Here is a 21,452-nt window from a genome sequence, read left to right as displayed (position 1 = left end):
CATAAGCCACATCACCATTCTTAGAAAATAAGAAGGTGGGTTGCTATCATGCAGTGTTTTTTTAAAATGTGCTTACTTGTGTACAGAGTAAGGAAGATGACTTCGGTGGAAATATGCAGGAGCCATTAAGTACGAAAAGAGGGCGGAAATATTTTTGAACCCTGAGAAACAAGGTAACACTTGGAAGTGGCTCAGGCAGACACCATCCTGATTCACTGGAGTATTGGAGGGCGGGGGTGAGGGACAGCACAGTCAGACTTCGCAAGATTCTATTGTTGTAGCCAATCTCAATAAAAGTAGTTCTAGCCTTCCTGGGAAGTTGGTTTCCTTGTCTGGTCTACCTGGTGGGTCTGACAACCTGCTCTGAAAAAACATAGTGTTGATAGTAAATATTCTGAGGATCCAGAGATTGTCTTTGGCGGTTTTGTATTTACCCATCTCTGCAGCCATTTTGTGGATGGCTAAGCCTGTCCGCCTTGACAGCTATTTTATTTGGGTTCTTAAAAAGTCAAATGGCCAAAATAGTTGGGGAACACAAATGTTAGCATTTAACATTATGAGTATTTTAGAAGACTCATCTTGAAATGAAAGTTGTCCTCCCTGATTTTTATTTTTACTTAATCAGAGAGAAAGAGATTGAGAGAGAGAGACTAACAGCAGTCTCCATGTGTGCATCCAGGAATGATTAAATAATGGATTGTGTCAGCATAACATATTGACACTATCCATTGGATGTTATCAAACAGCCTAAGCTAATAGAATGATTTACTTCATGTTTAACTGCCTTTTTCAATTAAAGGTAGCAAATGCTGTGGGACTTGAGTCTAAGTGAACAAACCATATATTTTCTCCTGTTAACACCATCATTGCTGACATGCAACCGATGGGAATGTTACCCTATTGCTGCAGGCTGTAATGGGATGGTTTAAATGGTCATGAGGGAAAAAAGTGATTAATGATTAGGAACTCAGCTTCACAGCTCTTTTTTTTTCCTTCCATGCATTTCCATTTGTGTCAACTAGCTGCACACTTGGGAGATGTTATTTCCATGTAATCAACATAGTTTATTTCTGTTGCTATTTGTTTCCATTTCATGGGACCCATTGGTTATTCAGTTCTCGCTTGCATTTCTTTGGGCACGTCAGTTTCACTAATGATAAAAGAGGATCATGTGCAGCTGTTTATTAGCCTGGTGACCAAATTTCAACTTTTGTACTTGAGTGTCATGGTAGATACAGCGATTCCATTTTTATTGCACACCAAATTGGAGGTTCTGTGATTGCATCTGGGAGGAGCTACTGAAATTAGTTGACTATTAAACTGTCATCTTATAATTACAATAATTGCTACATGTTAAGAAATTGCCTCTGCGGCATCTCGAACAATACACATTAGTGCCCTTTTGTTAATAAACTTCATATCTCTGTTGCTTTGTTGGACAGCTCACTCAACCTTTTGGAATTCTCTGAGTGTGTCAATAGTAGTAAGGCTGTTATATTCTCTAAGATATATAGTTCAATTGCCATGAAGTTTCCAACCCTTTTCCTCATCAAAAATTGATCATTAAAATTATGTTCATGAAATCAAAAGATCAGAAGAAAAGCTTTTTTTTAAAGAGCTCAGCAATTATTCAAGAACAAAAAGCAGGTTTAACAATGGACAAAACATCACTATTTGCCAAATCAGGCTGTTGGCCTGCTGCTTCGTGTTATCTGTCCTAACCTGCTCCAATCTCATTCCCTCCTGGCATGTTAGGTTACATTTCCCAAATTGCTTTCATGAGAGTCTATAGTGGGATAACAACTTGCCCTGTACCCACCTCTCCACAGTTGAGTAATTATTTGGTGGCTGGAATCAGACAGTGAATTGGGAAAGTAGTCAACACATGAGCATTAGTGAATATATTTGGTTAATCTAGGGGGGGGGAAGAGTCCAAAAATGGACACAATTTCTCCCTTGATATTTGAGAGAGAGTATTTTCCATTTGCAGAACAAACTCTCCTCCGCCACAATAAAATGGTACTTCGTTGTTACTGTAAGTTGAATAGAGCCTTTTTGTGGAGCTTTTCAATTTATGATTAATAATAGAGTTGTTTATTTGGATGCAAGGTCAGAGGGTTAGGTTATGGTTTGTATGTGTCTAGTGCCATGAATCCTTGTGGAGTTTATGATTTATAAATGTACTTAACAAATAATTTGTGAAATGTTGCTATGGTACTGTATGGTGGTGACTTCTGCCTGACATAGCTTAACATTTGGGTTTGTCTTTATTCATAGATGATAGGTTGATGTCAACTATAATAATTACATAGAGTCTCACTGTTCAGATATGGTATATCTGGAGAAAAAATGAGAGGAAGGGATGCTTGTTTTTTATGCCACCTGACAGTCTCCATAAGTTTTTGTCTGACTGTTGTTACAAACAAGGTGTTATAGATAATTGTGCTAGATCTGATCTACCATGGTTCTTTTTACAGTGAAAAAAGCATTGTGTGGGAACCTCCTATTACTTTCATTAGCATTTTCAGTATTTCAGTGTTCATAGGGGGAGAAAAACAATGTGGGTCTGATGTCATAAATCACACAGTCTTTTAAAGGAAGGTTGTTACTGCCTTAGGGTATTGGACTTGGATCTTCCAGGTCGAAGCCACCCTCAGCCATGGAAATTCACTGGGAGATTTTCAACCAGTCACTTTTTCTCAGCCCAGCCTAAACCATAGGATGGTTACTGTGGTTAAGAGATCATCCTGTAATCTACCTGGAGTTCTTGGTGGAAGCTCTCAAGGAGGTTCTCAAGTTCTAGCAGTAGAGGCCCAGGGACAAAAAGCTTGCTCCTTACCTAAAGAGGCCCGTATGTCTCTTTCTGAAGATTTCAGTGAGATAAAACTGGGTACTGTTGATAACATCCAGCTTCAAACCCACCTTTCTTTACGCAGCTGAGTTTATCACTGGGAGCATATTTATGAAAAATTCTCATTCATCAAGATGAGGCAGATACGGATTATATCCTTGAGACTTTCTATTTGCAGCTGAATCTCACACTCAGTCACTGGAAACCCTAAGTCCTTGTGTTCTTACCAGTGATGATACCCGATGCCCCAGTTCTGAAGAGACTTCTCCAAAATGTGATTTTGCTGGCCAAGCTACCACTGCAGTGGATTCCTCTAATTCTCTGACAGTCTACCTCATTGATAAAATCCAGAGACCTTCTTCCACCAGTTGACTCCCAGGAGACTGGCATGGGATCTTGTTGATTTCCTGGAGTATAGCTGCATGATGATCAAAAGGATGAGACCTCTTCTTTCTGAACGTTACTGGGAAATCCTCCTACAAGAAACATGGGAATTTTGCTCTGTAGAACTAGATAATTTTCTATCCTACCCATCATGGGCTACTCAAGTCTTTAAGGGCAGATATTGTCAGAGGAGTCTTTGTATATTAATTTTGAATAAATTATGCACAGCAACTTCTGCTATTTATTCATGTCCTCTGTTGGCCTTATTTCTGTTCTTAAAAGTAGGTAATCATCAATTTTTTACTTTGAAAGAGGTATCACTCTCCTTTGTAATGCCTGTTTCATCAAACCAACATGTTGTAGGATTATATTTTGGATTTAACTTTGTTGTACCCAGATGCAAGGGTTTTAATGGCCAGGGACTAATGCTAGACTCAATGCCAAAGATGAAGTCTTATTTACCCACTTCACTTGTTCTCCTCTGACAATTATTTATTGCCACTCTTTCTGCAGTGTTCCCAAGGCCCGGGCATTAACCATAGACAAGGGAGGCTGTCCCAAATGACCACTAAGTTTTACCTTTGTATTTTAAACAGATCCATCAATGAGGACCATGAAGGGGATGGGGCGGGTACTCATACTATTGATTTTGCCCTGTTCCTGATTTGTCTACTACAGGCCTGTACAGCAGAAAGGGCCACATTGATAAATGAAAAATAATAGTTGGCCACAAAGGAATACCTGGCATGCTGATCAACTGTTCAGCAGCTAGTAGAGCAGCAAAAGCACTGGAGTTAGTGGCAGCGGTGAGGGGTTGGATGTGCTTGGCAGTGTGTCTTTTGGGGCCATGGCTACAGCAGTGAATTATTGACTTTTTATAAAAATGCTGGCGAGCTGCACAAAGCTGTTTGGCAGGCCACATGTTGTAATGCCAGCCCTTTTTTAATTGCGATTCAGCCTGATGGTTTCAAGCTCCTTTATGATTGTAGTTCAAAGAGCCAAAGTATTTGTTATTGTTTATACATTCAGTCACTTCCGACTCTTCGTGACTTCATGGACCAGCCCACGCCAGAGCTTCCTGTCGGTTGTCGGCACCTCCAGCTCCCCCGAATACGTCACCTCTAGAATATCATCCATCCACCTTGCCCTTGGTCGGCCCCTCTTCCTTTTGCCCTCCACTCTCCCTAGCATCAGCATCTTCTCCAGGGTATCCTGTCTTCTTATTATGTGGCCAAACTACTTCAGTTTGGCCTTTAATATCATTCCCTCAAGTGAGCCGTCTGGCTTTATTTCCTGGAGGATGGACTGGTTTGATCTTCTTGCAGTCCAAGGCACTCTCAGAACTTGCCCCCAACACTACAGTTCAAAAGCATCGATCTTCCTTCTCTCAGCCTTCCCTATGGTCCAGCTCTCACAGCCATATGTTACTATGGGGAATACCATTGCTTTAACTATGCGGACCTTTGTTGTCAGTGTGATGTCTCTGCTTTTAACTATTTTATCGAGATTGGTCATTGCTCTTCTCCCAAGGATTAAGCGTCTTCTGATTTCCTGACTGCAGTCAGCATCTGCAGTAATCTTTTCACCTAGAGATACAAAGTCTTTCACTACCTCTACATTTTCTCCCTCTATTTGCCAGTTATCAATCCAGCTGGTTGCCATAATCTTGGTATTTTGAGGTCTAACTGCAACCCAGCTTTTGCACTTTCTTCTTTCACCTTCGTCATGAGGCTCCTCAGTTCTTCCTCACTTTCAGCCATCAAAGTAGTGTCATCTGCATATCTAAGATTGTTAATGTTTCTTCCAGTGATCTTAACCCCAGCCTTGGATTCCTCAAGCCCAGCATGCCGCATGATGTGTTCTGCATACAAGTTGAATAGGTAGGGTGAGAGTATACAATCCTGCTGCACTCCTTTCCCAATCTTAAACCAGTCCGTTGTTCCGTGGTCTGTTCTTACTGATGCCACTTGTTCGTTATACAGATTCCTCAGGAGGCAGACAAGATGACTTGGTATCCCCATACCACTAAGAACTTGCCATAATTTGTTATGGTCCACACAGTCAAAGGCTTTAGAATAGTCAATATAACAGAAGTAGATGTTTTTCTGAAACTCCCTGGCTTTTTCCATTATCCAGCATATATTGGCAATTTGGTCCCTAGTTCCTCTGCCTTCCCTAAACCCAGCTTGTACATCTGGCAATTCTCGCTCCATGAATTGTTGGACCCAAAGTATACAAACACAAAATTGCTAAAGTTGCTAAAACTATGAACCACAATGAAAATGTTAATACTAATTACACGTGGTCCTCATTTAGCAACTGCCTCATTTAGTGACCATTCAGTTACAATGGTGAAGAAAAAGTAACTTTAAGACCAGTCCTCACATTTATGACCTTTGCAGGAAGCAAAGGAAAGCAAGATCATAAACACTGTAGTGGTTTCACTTAGTGACTGCTTCACTTAATGACTGAGTTGCCAGTCCCAATTGTGGTTGCTAAACAAGGACTACCTGTAGTCATTTCAGTATGGATTCTACAGGCAATATAACAATATTTAGAGAGATAAGTGAAATTATATCATCCTTATCTGATAGCAGATACTAAAGAATACTGAATGCTATGGAAATTTAGTTTTTCATATAGGCCATGGATATTGTTTTTAAAAATACAATATAAGAAGACAATCAGATATGGTTTCACAGGACCGATCCTGCATGGGCAAAACTAAACTTCATATAAGATTTTCTTATATGTCCCTTCCAGTACAGCTGTTGGTAACACATTAAGGTGTGCTGATGATACAGCTCTCTTGTATTTTGAATTTTCAATCTGAATTATATATGTAACTGTATTGGAACTAATAGGCTGACTACTGAGATAAGCTCTTCTTGGGAGATGATTTTGTACTTTTTTACTCCTCTACATCTAAAGCCTTGATCTGGTCACATCCCAGAGCTTCTTATGAGTATTTGTATTGGTTTGTCTTTTACAGAATAGAACCTCTATACTTACTAATAAAATTATCTACTATCTAGTGCTGAACCACATTTGGGATACATTGGGATACTTGGAATATATTCCTTAAGAACTTTGATTGCAAGAACTGCAAAGCTGTAATATTGTTAAGGGGTCCCATCTGAGCTACATAAAGCAGCTACATTTGAGCTAAGGTTAACATAATTTAATTGCCACTGATTGTTGCCACTGATTTACTTATTATATAAACATAATGGTGTCAAAATACAGCCAACCTGATTGTGACCACCTCCCACTCACTCTCACTATGCAGTTAGTAATGAACACCACAATTCTCAAGCTGGCTGCATACCCACTTCCTGATTTATTTCCCCATGGAATAGGCTGAGGGAACTTGATGGACCAAAGAGTTAGAGTGCCTTGCCTTGAGCTTCTTAACTCAGCCATTGTTTTCCACCTCCTATCCACTATTTGTGCTGAGCAGTTATTTAGATGTACTGAGTGACTTTCAGTTGCTAATTAATAACTGTAATGGTATGTGGGAATGACCTTGGGAGACAGGAGGGAGAACCACAACTGGCATGTAAAAGATGTCTCAACCCACAGAAGGGGAATGGCGTGGGGAACGGTTCAGAAGGGGCCCTCCCTAGTTTTCTAGAGAAGGAAAGGAAAGGAGGGGAGAAATAGTTTCAGTCTTGCAAGATCCTGTTAATGTAACCTTGCAATAAAGATAGAACTAGTGCTCCTAGTTGTGCTTCTCGTCTGGATTATTTCGCAGGGCTAACAATAACAACCAGGAGGTCCTTTAGACCCTGTCAGACCTCCAAGGTAGACCAGACTAAGAAACCAAAGTTGCACATGTTAATACTGCTTTTATGATAAGGTTATAGTAACAGAATCTTGCAAGTCTGCATGCGCTTCCCCTCTCCCTCTCTTTAGTTTTGTGAGAACTAGGGAGGGTCTTGTCTGGGACATTTACCTGGATTACAGTTCTGGCCCAGACTTCGATTTCTTTTATCTGACCATTGTCTTGGTAGTGCCTCTTCCTTCTGTTCCTCAAGGTTATTGCTTCTTTCCATTATAGGCCCAGGTTTCACCAATGACCTAGGGAGCCAGCTGCCCCTCAAACAGCCAGTTTGGTCTAGTGGTTAAGGTCCCAGGCTAGAAACCAGGAGATTGTGAGTTCTGGTCCTGCCTTAGGCATGAAAGCCGGCTGGGTGACCTTGGGCCAGTCCCTCTCTCTCAGCCCAACTCACAGGGTTGTGGTTGTGGGGAAAATAGGAGGAGGAAGGAGTATTAGGTATGTTCCCCACCTTGAGTTATTTTTAAAAATATTAAAGGCAGGATAAAAAAAGCTAAAAAAAAAGGCATTGTTTCATCTTGAACACGCTGTTGCTAAGGCCAGTTTAATCAAAGTTTTAGAGAACATAGAATCTCCAATTCACATCATTTCTGAGCAAATTTCCTCAAAAGGAAAGAAGTCTGTAAAGACTATTTGGGGGGGGGGGAGTGAGAGGCCCAGGGGGATAACTGGCAGAAGTTTGCCCAGTTAGCAAAGAATTCCATTGTTTTTTGGCTTTCTGAAAAGCCTCTTTTGAGCCTTTATTGTTTTGCTATGTCAATGGAATATTTTCACACTTTGTTTAATGATGTGACAAAGGTCCTGCTTTCATAGGATCACTATTTTGGCACCCTGGCATACTGGCCCAAGGTTTCCTCTTAAGGTTGCCAAGCTTATCTCACCACTCAAAAATGGCAAAACAACCAGATGATTCTAACAACAACAACAAAAAAAGCTAAACACAAATATGGACAGGTGGACCTTAATCCTTTCATTTTTGTTGACATATATAGATGCTTCTTTCTTGATATACAAAAAAAAAAAAAAAGAAGAAGAAGAAGAAGATGAGGAGGAGCTGGATGATTTCTACTCATTAGCCTGTTGTGTGCCCTAGCAAGATATATGCAAGGCAGCTCTGGAAAACTGATAGATTGGATGGTGCAGGATAACCTCCTGGAGGTAGAATAATCCCATTTCACAGAGGGGTGTTTGATTCTTGATCAGCGCCTCACCCTTCACCATCTAATAGAAAAATACATCAGTCGGCTATGTGGGATCCTGTGTGTCGCCTTTATTGATTTAAAGTCAGCTTGATTTGACCCCTAGAGCCATGATCTACGTAGGAGAAACTGACTGTTTGTATCAATTGAACACCTGTTGCCACTGATCATGAAATTACATGAAAGCAATATAATGTAGGTTGCTGTGGTTCTTGAGGGTTGAATGAGGATTGTGTTTTGTACTTTAGGTCAGTGTTTCTCAACCTTGGCAACTTGAAGATGTCTGGACTTCAGCTCCCAGAATTCCCCAGCCAGCATGTTGAAGTTCAGACTTCTTAAAGTTGCCAAGATTGAGAAACACTGCTTTAGGTTATCTTGCTAGTTCAAATTTCAAAAAAAGAAAGAAAGAAAAGGAATAGAATAGAATAGAATAGAATAGAATAGAATAGAATAGAATAGAATAGAATAGAATAGAATAGAATAGAATTTCACTGGCTGCCCCCCCCTCCGCCTCCCCAGGCTAAACAATAGACCTTTTATATGCTGATGATGCAGCAATCCTGTCCTTAATATAAATGGCTCTGAGATGGAGTCTCCACGCTCTTGCCCACTTTTGCAAGAAGAAGGGTTTCTACAACATAACTAAAGTAAAGGGTTTTTTTCCCTGCCACTCTTGAAATATTAATGGCTTTAGCAGTGACCAAATTAAAGCCTTTAAATATTTTGGTGTATCCGTTCAAGCTTCAGCAACCTGAAATCAATAGCAAATGAATATTACCACTAGCATTTTGCATTGTGCTAACTGTAAGGGCAAGAACCAGATCCCAGCTGCAATGAAAGTTTTCAGAGTCAGGCTCATTTGCCACCTGTTACCTTGTACACAGATTTGTTACTATCGTGGCTTAAGCTCTTTAGAGATAGTCCAGTCTAAACTGTTGGCAAGTTTGGCCAAAAGTGCCCCATTGCATGTTACATTTCTTCCTGAGACTGGAATCTCGCCTTCTTCCATGGAGATCCACATGTGGCTTTGCTGCTTGAAATATTGGATGATTTTTGGGGGCAGCACGTTGGCCTCCATGACCTTGGATTTTATGTCCTCATGGAAGGCATTTTCACAGATTAAAACTGTTAAGGACTATCAGTCCACCGTCTGACTTCACATGGCTCTCAGACAGCCTGGTCTGAGTTAAAAGAAAGGGCCTTTGACACCCATATCCAACACAACCTAAATAAAACCCCATTCCTGTACGGGGCAGTCTTGTTTGAGGAACCATTTTATCGTGCCATGTATTTAGCAAATGTACTCTTCATGCCTGTAGCAAAAAGTTCACCCATTACAGTATTTTGCCATCTTCACTGTTAGAAGTAAGGTTCAGTAACTGTTGAGGAAAATTTCAGTAACATCCTTGGACAAGAGAGATGTTGCCTCTGCTTGCTGGAAAAAAGCCGAAACCACCTCTCATGCTTTATGCTTCTGCACTGCACTGCGTGGCAAGTTCACCAAACAATGCTTTCCCAAAATCTCTCTAATGCCAGCTCAGAGGAGGAGAATAAGCTCTTCATCTTAGCTGACAAGTTCCTGGAATCACTAAAGAAGTTACAGTTGCCATCACTACCAGACATTCAATGGTTTAGCAATTTTAGTAACTTTATTAAGCTTTTATGTCAGCATTTGTCTGTAACTTTTAGTTTTCATGATGGGCTTTTTTGTTTTCCAGTAAGTTTGTTTTGGCCTTTAACTGAAAAATTAAATAATGTAATTTTCTCAGTGACTCTCAATTGTTCCAGATCTGAATTCTATTATCTACTTTCAACACAGATCATGGGATTAGCTGAGTTTTTAAAAATACGTTTTCTTGCATTGCTAAATCCCCCTGGGGTGAACTCAGTTTAGCTTGTTAGGTTACATAAATGGTTTTTCTTTTTTGCAGAGTCAAAAATCAACATGTTGGTTTACTATGGAACTCAGAATGATGAAGCAGAAGAAGAAACTGCTTGAGCACATATGAAAAAGAGTCTGAGTTATTCTAATTGAGCATAAATTAGCACCCATTTGAAGACTGTTCTGGTCTAGTGGAAGGAAAAAAAGGGTTCTTAGCCTCTATGGTACCCAAGCTAAGTATTGCTTTTCCAGACCATGTGGCACTTCCTTCACAAGACGGGCATCCATGTTTCTTTGTCCAATCTATACTAAACAAAATGAAAGCAGGGTTATTTTGAGTTTCTCATGCTTCCCTCTTTCTCAGGGCTTTTCTGCAAATTCTCCTGTAACAGCTTGCTCGTTCCTGCTGTATCCCCTAGATCAGCTCTAAATTCTATGATACTGTAATACCCTTCTGAATGGTCTGGTAGGATTAATTATGTAGGAGTTGTTTTGCAGTGTTTTTGGTCCTTCCTGTCAGACAATGTCCAGACAATATTCCATCGGAATCCACCCTTTTCACAGACACAGCTGCTTTAATGAATCAACTCCTAGTTTATAGACCTCATTTAGAATACCTCTCTTTATCTAGAACATCTCTGGCTTGTACACCTAACACTACATGTTTTGATCATCTTCAGAGCCTAACTTTTATAATTCAGTCTCAAGCAAAGGTCCTTGGAACAATGGAACAAATCATGAATCAAATGCTAACATCACTGGTAGGGAAAAACTCTCATTCCCAGAATTTCTTGAGGTAGTCTGAAAATTAAAGAAGTATTAATTATTTTTAGATTTATAATATGGATATATTCCCTTCATCTCACATCTTTTTTCCAGTGTTGATAACACTTGTGCGACATACTTCCAGTTAGACCCATGACTTGGATAGTCACAAGATGAAAATAAATGATTTAAAAGAACTTTCTGTCTTAAGGGTTCACTCCACATATTCTGCGTACTTTAAAAAATAAATCTGAAATTAATCTATGTCTGTTTTGCCTGAAATGTGAATTGGATTGGAATAAAAGAATTTTATTGCAAATGTTTAGTGGGGTTACACAATTAAGTTTTCTTTTTAAAATAACCTTATATGAAGTTGTAACTGAATTATTCAACCCCCATTGCAAATCAGGTTGATTGTCAAAATGTACAGACTTTAAGCTGTTTGCAATGAAAAATCAAAAGCAATTGAAACAGCTCAACACAACAAATGCTTCAGGTGGTGTCCCCAAAGTCAACTGAAAATGCAACTTATCATGACTTCTCCAGTCTCAAAATTATTCAACCCCTTCATGGCAAGCATCTTCAGTACTTAGTAGAACACCATTTTGCTGTTATGACCTGATGCAAATGAGGTGCATAGCCAGACACCAGCTTCTGGCAGCTGGTAAGACTGGAGAAGTCATTATAAGTTGCATTTTCAGTTGAATTTGGGGACACCACTTGAAGCATTCATTGTGTTGAGCTATTTCAATTGCTTTTGTTTGATTTGTTCATTGCAAACAGCTGAAAGTCTGTACATTTTGACTATCAACCTGATTTGCAATGTGGGTTGAATAATTTTGATTACAACTGTAAATGAATGTTTGGATGTTGCAAAATACACAGTTCAAACAACAGGACAGTTTTGTATTACTCAATCTAAAGACTATTTTTGTGTGGTAAAATTCAGTATATGAAACCCCTTCAACAGAACTGAAAGGACACTGTTAACTATCTGGTAATAGTGAAACATAGGAACACAACATGTATTAAATTGAATTAATGGCAGACCTTTCTGAGAAGTAGTATGACAAAATGCTTTCCCTTTTCACCATGTTGACTTTATAGTGGGAAAGTTCTCAGAATATTTTTGCTTTAACTTGTTTTGAGCCTATCTACACTGGGACTTGGTACAATATCTGTGTTTTGAAAACCTTTCCATTTGTTACTTTCTGAATATTACACATTCTCTTCCCTAACTCAAATTCAGTGTTGTCTTGTTTTTTTTCTCTAGCAAAATTTCCTAGTTTTTTTTCCTGTTATTTCTTTCAAGAAGTGTACTTACTGAACAAGACTGAGGATTCTTTTGATATCTTAAATGAAAACTCTAATTGTAGTCAAGTGTATTTATTTCTTTTACTTCTAATAATCAAAGATCGTTTGTGGATTAGAGCCCTTTTCATGCATCTGATAAAATAGCTTCTAGTCCATAAAAGATTAGAATCATAATAAACCAATAGTTACTGGACTTGGCTTTCCTACAACAAGCTAACATGTCTATCTTACTGGAATTCACTTGAAAACACAATTTAGTTTTCTGCTGAAGTCCCTTACTCTCTCCCCTCAATATACTGCTCCTTAAACCATGAGGTAAACTCTTTCTCAACACATCAGTATGTCACTTATTTGTAGTTTTTCAAGAAGTCTTCAGCTCATGAGCAGGTTTCAAAGGAACCTCATCTCCATATGGTTTTACTGGATAATCCTTTATCCACCATCTTCAGCTCTCATTCCCCTGCTTTCTTGCCTGTGGCTACGTTTCTATTTCTGCATCAATTAGTCCAGTGATTTATACAACAAGCAAGCAGTTTAGAGGTAAATGGTACACAATTAACATCTCATTCCACCATAAAGGGTATGCTAAATACCCTAGTCACTGCTTTCTCTGCCTGGAATTGAAATAAGTGTTTGTCCTAATTCATATGCTAGCTGATGTGAAGTGGGCCTTCTTTGTGCTGCACTACACCATTAATCTAATTATAGATAGCTGCAAATGAAGTGCTGTCTGAGCACAGAGACTGAAGAAAAATAGCGCTTTTGTCATTTAGCATGACTCTGTGAAGTAAGATCACACTTTGCATGGCAGGCTGGCAAAATGGAGATCTGAATAATATTGCTGCCTGTTGCATACTTTCTAATTACGAGAGCCTTGTAAACAGAAGTAGGTGCTGGTGTAAATAGAGCTGTAGATATGCTGTCATTTGGCTTATAGGAGGAAAATCCTCTGAGTGCTGTTGTATTAAATGATGCGTCCTGATTGACAGGAACCTTGAGACTACACTGATGGAGTTGTCAAAGCATTATGCTAACAGACTGCTCCACTGACTGCAGATGTACAGAGCTCTGCTATTCAAACAGCTGAGTGTTATCTGTTCATTTTACCTTGTCTGGGTTGTTACTGCACACAGTCTATTTCTATGTGTTTTTGACTCTGATTGCTCAACCTTAACTTAAAGTAAAAGGAATCTGCTTTGAAAGGCCTCCAACTCACCTCACAGGGTGGTTGTTGTAGGGAAAATAGGAGGAAGGAGGAATATTAGGTATATTCCCCACATTGAGTTATTTATAAAAATAATAAAGCTGGGATTAAAAAAAACCTTAAAAAACATGTTTAAGTAGACTGTGACTGGCAGATTTAGTCTCTACAAGAAGATTGAATGAAACAAGGTATGACTGATGCCTCAGTTAAGATAGTTAGAGCATTAGTAGGTAGTCTGAGGTTAGTATTACTTTTTCTTTGCAATTGTGTTTTCTGTTTATAATTCCTAATTCATGCTGAACTAGGCCCCTGTAACATTTGCCACTCACCCTTTGCTTTATTTTATTTTAAGTCTGAAATCCTTCCTCTCTCATGTAAAGCTTGGTCACATTTCAGTTCATTCCAGTTACAGCTAAGACGCAGTCATAATGCATTTGGTGATGTTGGTGATTTGGTGATGTTTGAAAGCTTTCAGTCCCCTTCCTTTCAGAGCCAGGTATTGTTCAATTGTTATGGTCTTCCCAAGTCACATTTACATTTCCCCAAGTTAATTTCTCCTTGAACCAGCCGACATGTTAACATCCTTGGTATGTGCTGTCTAATTCATGGAACCCCTTGGTTCAAGCTGTTCTTTTTTAATGCTGAGAAACTATTCGATGAAGGAATGCTTTTTGGAGGAGGTGACATTTACTGGATTCAGTGAAGGCAAAAATTCACCCAATAGCATTTTTTTAGAAGAATCTCTTTTATAGCACTTGTGACATCCTGTGTTCGTAAGAGCTTTCTGTGTGTGTGTGTCCATAACTGCTCCCAAAGGATTTTTCCCCCAAAAGTTCACTGTTGGGGCAGGGCAGGGGGAATGAAGTTAACTTTAAAAAAACACATTACAATAGCTCTTTTTCACCCCCCAAACAAGCTAAAGAACAATAAACAAATACAAAAGGAAAGGGAACAACTCATCAATAACAAAGGCCTGCATTTTAAAGCCTTTTCGCTTACTGGCTCTCACATCTCATTCCAAGCAAAGCAAGAGTCCTGCAGAGAAAATATCCAGAAGAGAGGGAAATATTAAAATAGGAATAAGCAGACTGCTTGGTAGGGGCCACGATGAAGAGAAGGAAGCTGGTGCTACACAACAGTCGGGGAATGCTTTCAGTATCAATTCTATGCTTTCTCAGACCTGTTCTCTGGTACAGGGCTGTTGGCTAATTATGGGAATGGAAACTATTTTACATTTAGTTTTGCAAACTTGACTTACTTTCAGAAGAGTGTAAAGCTTACTTTTGGAGTGCTGCAGTTAAAAAAAAAGTCTAAAAATATACCAAAAGGAAACCTATATTTCACAATATGAAGTCAAGTAGCATATAGTAGCTGATGTTGATCTAGAGATCTAACTCGATATGCGTTTCTTTCTAAGGTGGTTATTTTTTATAATCATTTTCAAACAAGGTCTAAAAAATGGCATTTGATTTTGAAACTGTACGTTTTGATATAATTATGTTCTCCCAGGTATAATTTTATACTGTAATTCATCTTTTGAGGAATAGACTCTTTGCAAAGAACTATATTAGAATGTATTTTGGAATCTTTTTTTTGTCTTGCGACATAACTTAGATTTTAACAAGAGCAAAAAAGCTATTGGCGTTATAATTTTAGCAAAGAATCATGTCCTTTAAATACCAGCAGATATTAATACATCTTGATTAGAAAACACACAGTGTGCAACACAGAAACAAGCAGAATATGTTATTTGGCCTATTGTGGAACATAGCAATTCTTCTGATAACAGTTTGCTATGAAATCCCATTAAGGTCCCTTCCTGTTTTCTTGTGTTGCAGATGTGCATTCCTGGGGCACTGATGTTCACTTTGTTTGAAAAGAGAGATTCTATGGGGTAGTTATTTGGGTATTCCAATTGGAACAAAACAACCCTTTTTTTCTTCCTAGGAAATTGTAAATTGCAATTTACAAAACTATGCTTCAAGATACTTTAAATTCTAAAAAATGGATTAAAAAAAGGTATCAACTAAAGCTTAATTTTTAGAACAATATTAACAGCTCAGATCCCTTGTAATCTTTTCTTTGTATTTTACTAATTTGCGGTTCTCATTCAGATGCCTGCATGTATCCCAACAGGTTCCTAAGACTTTGTTAGAGGAAATCCAAGTACATTGCTTTTATCAAAACTAACCCATTTTGCATTTGTGGGGGTGTGTGAGGGGAATGTTTTAAACTAATGAAGCTACTGCTTGGAGGGAGGGTTGGGAGGGGTATACAGTATATGTCTATATATTCTCCTTAGATGTTTATTTCTCCGTGAATCTGTTAATAATATAAATAGTGCATATATGATAAATTAAAATGTAGGCTTGAGCAATGATGATCTGTCTCTCTAGGTGAAAGTATTCCCAGTCATACACTAGGCAACACAAAACAGTTTTTAACTGAGGGTTGTGAAGTGGTATCACTAAACATTATTACAGCATGGAATACATACAGCATTGAAGATTATATTTGGTGATGTCCTTGCTTATTTCTTGCTGATTTCTCCATGGGTGCCCTGGTTAGTGTGTGTGTGTGTGTGTGTGTGTGAGAGAGAGAGAGAGAGAGAGAGAGAGCGTTGGAAACTGACCTCTTTCTTGTTTAGCTTAGCTTTAGTTATAAAGGCATTACAGAGTAATTTTTTCAAAAGTGTATGCATCCTATTTTTCCCCAGAGTTACTTCTTTAAACTGATGAAATGCAAAGTGCATAGCAGCACAGTAAAATAAAGCTAACACGTTATTTATTTATTTGTTTGTTTGTTTTATATCCCATCTTTATTTTGGACAACTCAAGGCAGTGTACCTAATGCTCTCTCCTCCTGTTAGAAAGGTATATTGAAACCTCACAAAAAATTGAATGAGAATTATATAAGAGCAGGAAATGCATTGCCACTTTGATCTTATATCTGGTATGTTCTTGATGGACTGAGCGCTCTTCATGTAACCAAGAAATAAAATGTAAACTATTAGGTTGAGGAACAGCAGTTCTTTAGCCTGTCTCCATTTATATTATTACTTCGTTGATAAATCAGCAATACTGTTTTTAAACAGTGTTCTTTACAACCAGGAGCTCTAAACTGAGAAATCTGGAAATAATGAACACCTTCTCTCAGACATGTCCATCACTCCATTATAATACTGTAGATGTACTAGATCATTGGAGAGCTTCTAAGGCATGCTTGCTAGACTTCACACCAGCACCACATGCAAACTGCTTTTTCAAGGTGAAAAGGGGTACTTGTAAGGGTATGCCTAATTATCTCTAAAAGGTTAGTTTGAGAATAGGTCCTGAGAATCAGTGGTCAAATCAATTCATTTGTTTGTTTGACTTATATAGCCCTGGTTATAAATTGCTCTCCAATGGGCAGAGATCCTACCACAGATGGATCAATGAAGCAAACTCCTTGAGATGTTTCAAACTAATGGTTATCGGTTATCAAAACTAGAATATTTAGTTATATTTGCATTCTGGAGCTATAAGGTGCTTGAGGCTTTAATAGTAAAAGTTCAGTTAAAAGAATCAGAAAACCTAGATATTGTGGCTGGCTGATGTCAGTGCAAACTGGATTATTATCTGCCATTCTAACACTCATATTTTTTTATCAACAGTGTTGAGTAAATTAGTGAAAGAGGAGCATTTGTTTTTCTTTTGTCCACTGAAGACCAAAGATAAAGTTTCTCACGGAATCCTGCTGCCATCTGCTGGATTCCTAAAAGCAATGTCCAGAATCAGTTTTAAAAGTAGATGCCATACAAAAGGATTAAAGGAAAAGTATCCAATGGGAAAATCAAATTATTAGAATTTTGGTGACATACTATGTAAAAATGTATTTGTAAACAGTAATAGTGGAGAATAATTTTTTCCTTCTTAAAAAATTGTTGGTCATTTTAGTTACATTACCATAAAGGATTTGCACAGAAGCAAAACTATTTACAAAAGCATAGAAAGTATATATGAGTTTTAAAAACATTTACTTATTTAGCATAGCTTGTACTTCTATTTTTATAGCTTATTTAAGCTGAACTTGGATTTTCAGAATCATGTGAGCTTCATCTAAGAGGCTGTAAAATGGAGGCTTTGTGCTTTTAGAGGAAAATATTCAGACTTAAAATTCAGACTTTTGTTTCATGTTTTTAAAGGAAACTAGAGGTATATCTTAACTTTTGTACGTTTGTAGTGGTATACCTCTTGGAGGAGTTAATCCATTTTCTTACATTTAGATCACTAGTTTTTGGAAGCATGACTGGCAGAAGATGGAGAGAAAACAGTGCAGCATATAATATATAATTGATATTAAAATAATACAATCATTTCAGTTAAGTTTCGTAGCGTAGAAAATAAAATTATAAAATGTTTCCAACAGTTGAACATTTACAGAAAGACAAAATTTGGTCTATTTTGTTAAACTGTATGTCAGTTAAATATATGACAAATACTGGATTACATTTAATAAAATCTATAATACAGATACATTTTAAAATGTTAGTGTACTATTATTAAATGTGCAAGTTATATTTTGTATTTTAAGGATAACCCAGCAGTATTATAACTGACTTATCAAAATTGGCCAAGTATACTGCACATAGTCTATTTCCAATACCTTTTAAAAATGCAACAATCTTTTTCATTTTCCAAGTGTCATACCAGGATTTAGATATCAACAAATGCTTGTTCAAGATTTTAGATACTGTGTTCTTTTTAAAAAAAAATTCAATACTGCTTTTATATAACTTGGCTTTTGTAACAGTTCTCTCTCCTCTCTTCTCCTTTTCCCAAGTACAAATTGCGTGTCTTGACCAAACTTGCTGCAGAACTGAGCAAATACATGCCAGAAAAAGTTGTGGAGGATACCACAAGTATCATAAGATCACCAATGCCTGGAGCAGTAGTTGCAGTTTCCATAAAGCCTGGCGACATGGTAAGATCTTCCCTTTTCTTAGTATCAGTTTAAATTAAGAATATTCTTCATTGAAGTATTTTTTTTTCTTAAAAATGTACACTTGAGAACATAAAAAAATTATACAGATGGAAGTCTTCGATAGGTATGTTTAACTATATAAATGTATATATTTACTGGTGAGCCTTAATTTACTCTTACGTAGTATCTGAAATTCTTCATTTTGGAGACTCTTGACAATGCAGGTCAGTTTTCATTTAGAGCACAAAAGTTATTATGGAATTGTGAGACATAATAAGGATGATGATGATGATATCATCTTTAATGGAATTATAGAATTGGAAGAAACTGTGAAATTGATTTGATTGTATTTTATTTCATCAAGAAAGAATTACTTTCTTTGTAAACTAGGACAGGCAACTTTTTCTGATCAGACTACATTTTTTAACATAAATATTTCAGCCTTCAAGAATAGTAGGAGCCTCTCTGGTGATAATTGAGAAAGCAAGCTTACCATTTTTGGCTCTTTTGGGGAGAATTTGGAGAGTTTCAAAATCCAAAACCAATACAATAAATGTAATTCTCCAGTATTGTATTGTGGGAGGAGAAATGGAAAATTATATATATTATTTGCTGAATTTCAGAATGGTGATCTGCCAGTTTGGTCTAGTGGTTAAGGTTCTGGGCTAGAAACCAGGAGTCTGTGAGTTCTAGCCCTGCCTTAGGCATGAAAGCTGGCTGGGTGACCTTGGGCCAGTCGCGCTCTCTCTAAGCCCAACTCGGTGCAATGTAGACTGGCCTCCTCGTGGTGCACCCCGGGCAACGTGACTTGTCACGGCTAAATAGTCCACAGATCTGGCTGCTGGACCTCACAAGGATTTCCCAGCAAGAAAAAGGAGCGTGAACACTGAACTGCTATGCCATACGATTAAAAAAAAAAAGTCAGAGCTTAGAAAAATCTTGTTGAGTAAGATGGTTCAGATGTTATATACTGGTGGCAGTAAAAAAAGATTACCATCTGAAGTCCTGTTAAAAACTGGGGAAAATATTGAGAATTTACATTTTATATATTCATTAGAACTAGTAAAAATTTTTACACATACAATAAGTTGTACGTCCATATGTTTTACTGAGAAGTATATAAGAAAACTCCCATGCCTACCATTCCATATATTACATGGTGTCTCTGGAAGAAGTGAAATTATTTCACTTTTTAAAAAATACTTAAGAACCAAAATAGACTTAAGGGACACAGATTGCAGTTGGTCCCCATTAATTAATTAATTAACTTGATACACCAAGGAAGCATGCAAACTGTTCTGGGTCCTGAACCTCCACACTGAGAGGACTTGGACAAGCTCAAGTACTTGCTCTAGGAGAAGTGTTTTTAAAAAGGAGTGGTCAGGAAAGGGATGGGAGGAGACAAATATTTCTCTGCCTCTGTTTCTTCTCTTTTAGTCTGTCGCTGACAGAGCTTTGGGCATGCTGCTCTTTACATAATAGCCATGCTAATACATAAGGTAGATTTGTTACTGTGACTAAGAGTTTGCTACTAAGGCACTTATTTTTCCACTTAGCTCCACTCATTGTGTGAGCTGTTAAATAAACTAGGAGAGGAAGTTTGAACTTGTAATCTTGTTCTGTTCTTCCCAAAGTATACCTGGCTTGCAATTTTAGTTCGTTTTGGAACTATAAACTAGAATCTTGAATTAGGCATCACAGTAAGCTAGCCTTCCTCAACTTTCTAAATACCTTGGGACTACTGGAAAAGTTCCCTAGCCAGCCTGGCAACTCACTGAATTTCATCTTTATTAATTCACATTGTTTTTATTTTATTAAATCATGTAAAAGAAAAAGCAACTGGATGGTGTGCCTGAATTGGTGTGCCATCCGATGATGATGATGATGATGATGACAACAACATTTACATGCTGTCCAACTCTCAGATATTTCATCTTCTGTCTTGGTGTTGTATTTTGAGGAAAAAAAAAACCCTGGGCACAGATAGATAAATCTAGATTTAAAAAACTACTCATAGAATTTTTTCTATAGTACTTAATAAAAAGGATAAAAGTTGTGAACTTCGTAATTATGTGTATTTATATATAAGTATAAATAGATGAAAATTAGGTTCGGCATGGTTCTACCAAAACATCACCTGCAAACTGTTCTCTTTTTATTGTTGCAGTCACCCCACAAAAAAATGAGAAACGTGCTTGCATTTGCACAGTTTGAATATTTTATATTTATGCTTAAAGACAAAGTTACAAAAAAGAGAAATAACTTTTTTTAAAATGTTGCCTTCGCTTGATTTCCAAACACACCAACATAAGTTTTGGGGATAACTTCCTTAGCTGAGCAAGTTTTGCTATACTTGAGCTTAGCTCACAAAATATATATTAAATATTTTGTCTCTTAATCTTTAGGTGCTCCCTTTTAAGCTCTAAGAAAGTGGGTATAAGAAGTGACTTATCAATCCAGCTTAACATTTATTATCACGTTCACACTAATTTCCAGAAGAATTGAGTTGACGTTAGAAAGAAAACTGACTACTTTTTCCTCTGCCATATGGAGTTGCAAATCCAGTCTTCCTTCTATGCCAAACAGTTGGAAGAAAGTGAGGTAGAGAACAGATAAGTGTGTGTGTGTGTGTGTGTGTGTGGAGGGGGGAGAGGTTTAAAGACAAAGTGGGTATTTTCTGTTAAGTCTGCTTTATTGTAGTAGAATTAGAATGAATTTCAAATAATAAGATGCTAAAAAGTACATCTTTTTGTTGAAGTGCTTTTGTTGAATATGTTGTCTGCATGAAGAAACAGAACTGTAAGAGGATAGGCATTGAGCCAGGAAATTAAAATGGGGAAAACATTCTTCTCCTACAATCAATTATTCTAAAAGTAATACAGTGGAATCCAAACAAGTTGTTAAATAATGAGAGAGATTTCTTTCCCCTGTTCCCTCCCCCCCTGCACCCACGCCTGCAGGGTTTTGCTAGAGGCACTGAGAAGCATAGCATCTGAACAGCTCAGGCTTACGTTCTGCTGATTTGGACTTGTCAATGATAATTGGGCAGCTTT

The 21,452-nt window shown here is 37.8% G+C and overlaps 1 protein-coding gene across 3 annotated transcripts in view; it reads left to right on the top strand.

Annotated features, from left to right (window-relative positions):
- PCCA (propionyl-CoA carboxylase subunit alpha) overlaps positions 1–21,452 on the top strand; it is a 269,485-nt gene that overhangs the window by 234,070 nt on the left and 13,963 nt on the right. For 2 of the 3 annotated variants that reach the window (XM_063304813.1, XM_063304816.1), the window contains one exon: positions 18,259–18,399. In XM_063304813.1, coding sequence (XP_063160883.1) covers positions 18,259–18,399 — 141 coding nt within the window. Of the gene's footprint in view, positions 1–15,275; positions 15,377–18,258; positions 18,400–21,452 lie in introns of those variants that run through there. The other variant, XM_063304815.1, reaches the window with a different exon arrangement.

Source organism: Candoia aspera, chromosome 5, assembly GCF_035149785.1.
Source record: "Candoia aspera isolate rCanAsp1 chromosome 5, rCanAsp1.hap2, whole genome shotgun sequence".
Classification (NCBI taxonomy): domain Eukaryota; kingdom Metazoa; phylum Chordata; class Lepidosauria; order Squamata; family Boidae; genus Candoia; species Candoia aspera.
This window is presented reverse-complemented; position numbering and strand designations above follow the sequence as displayed.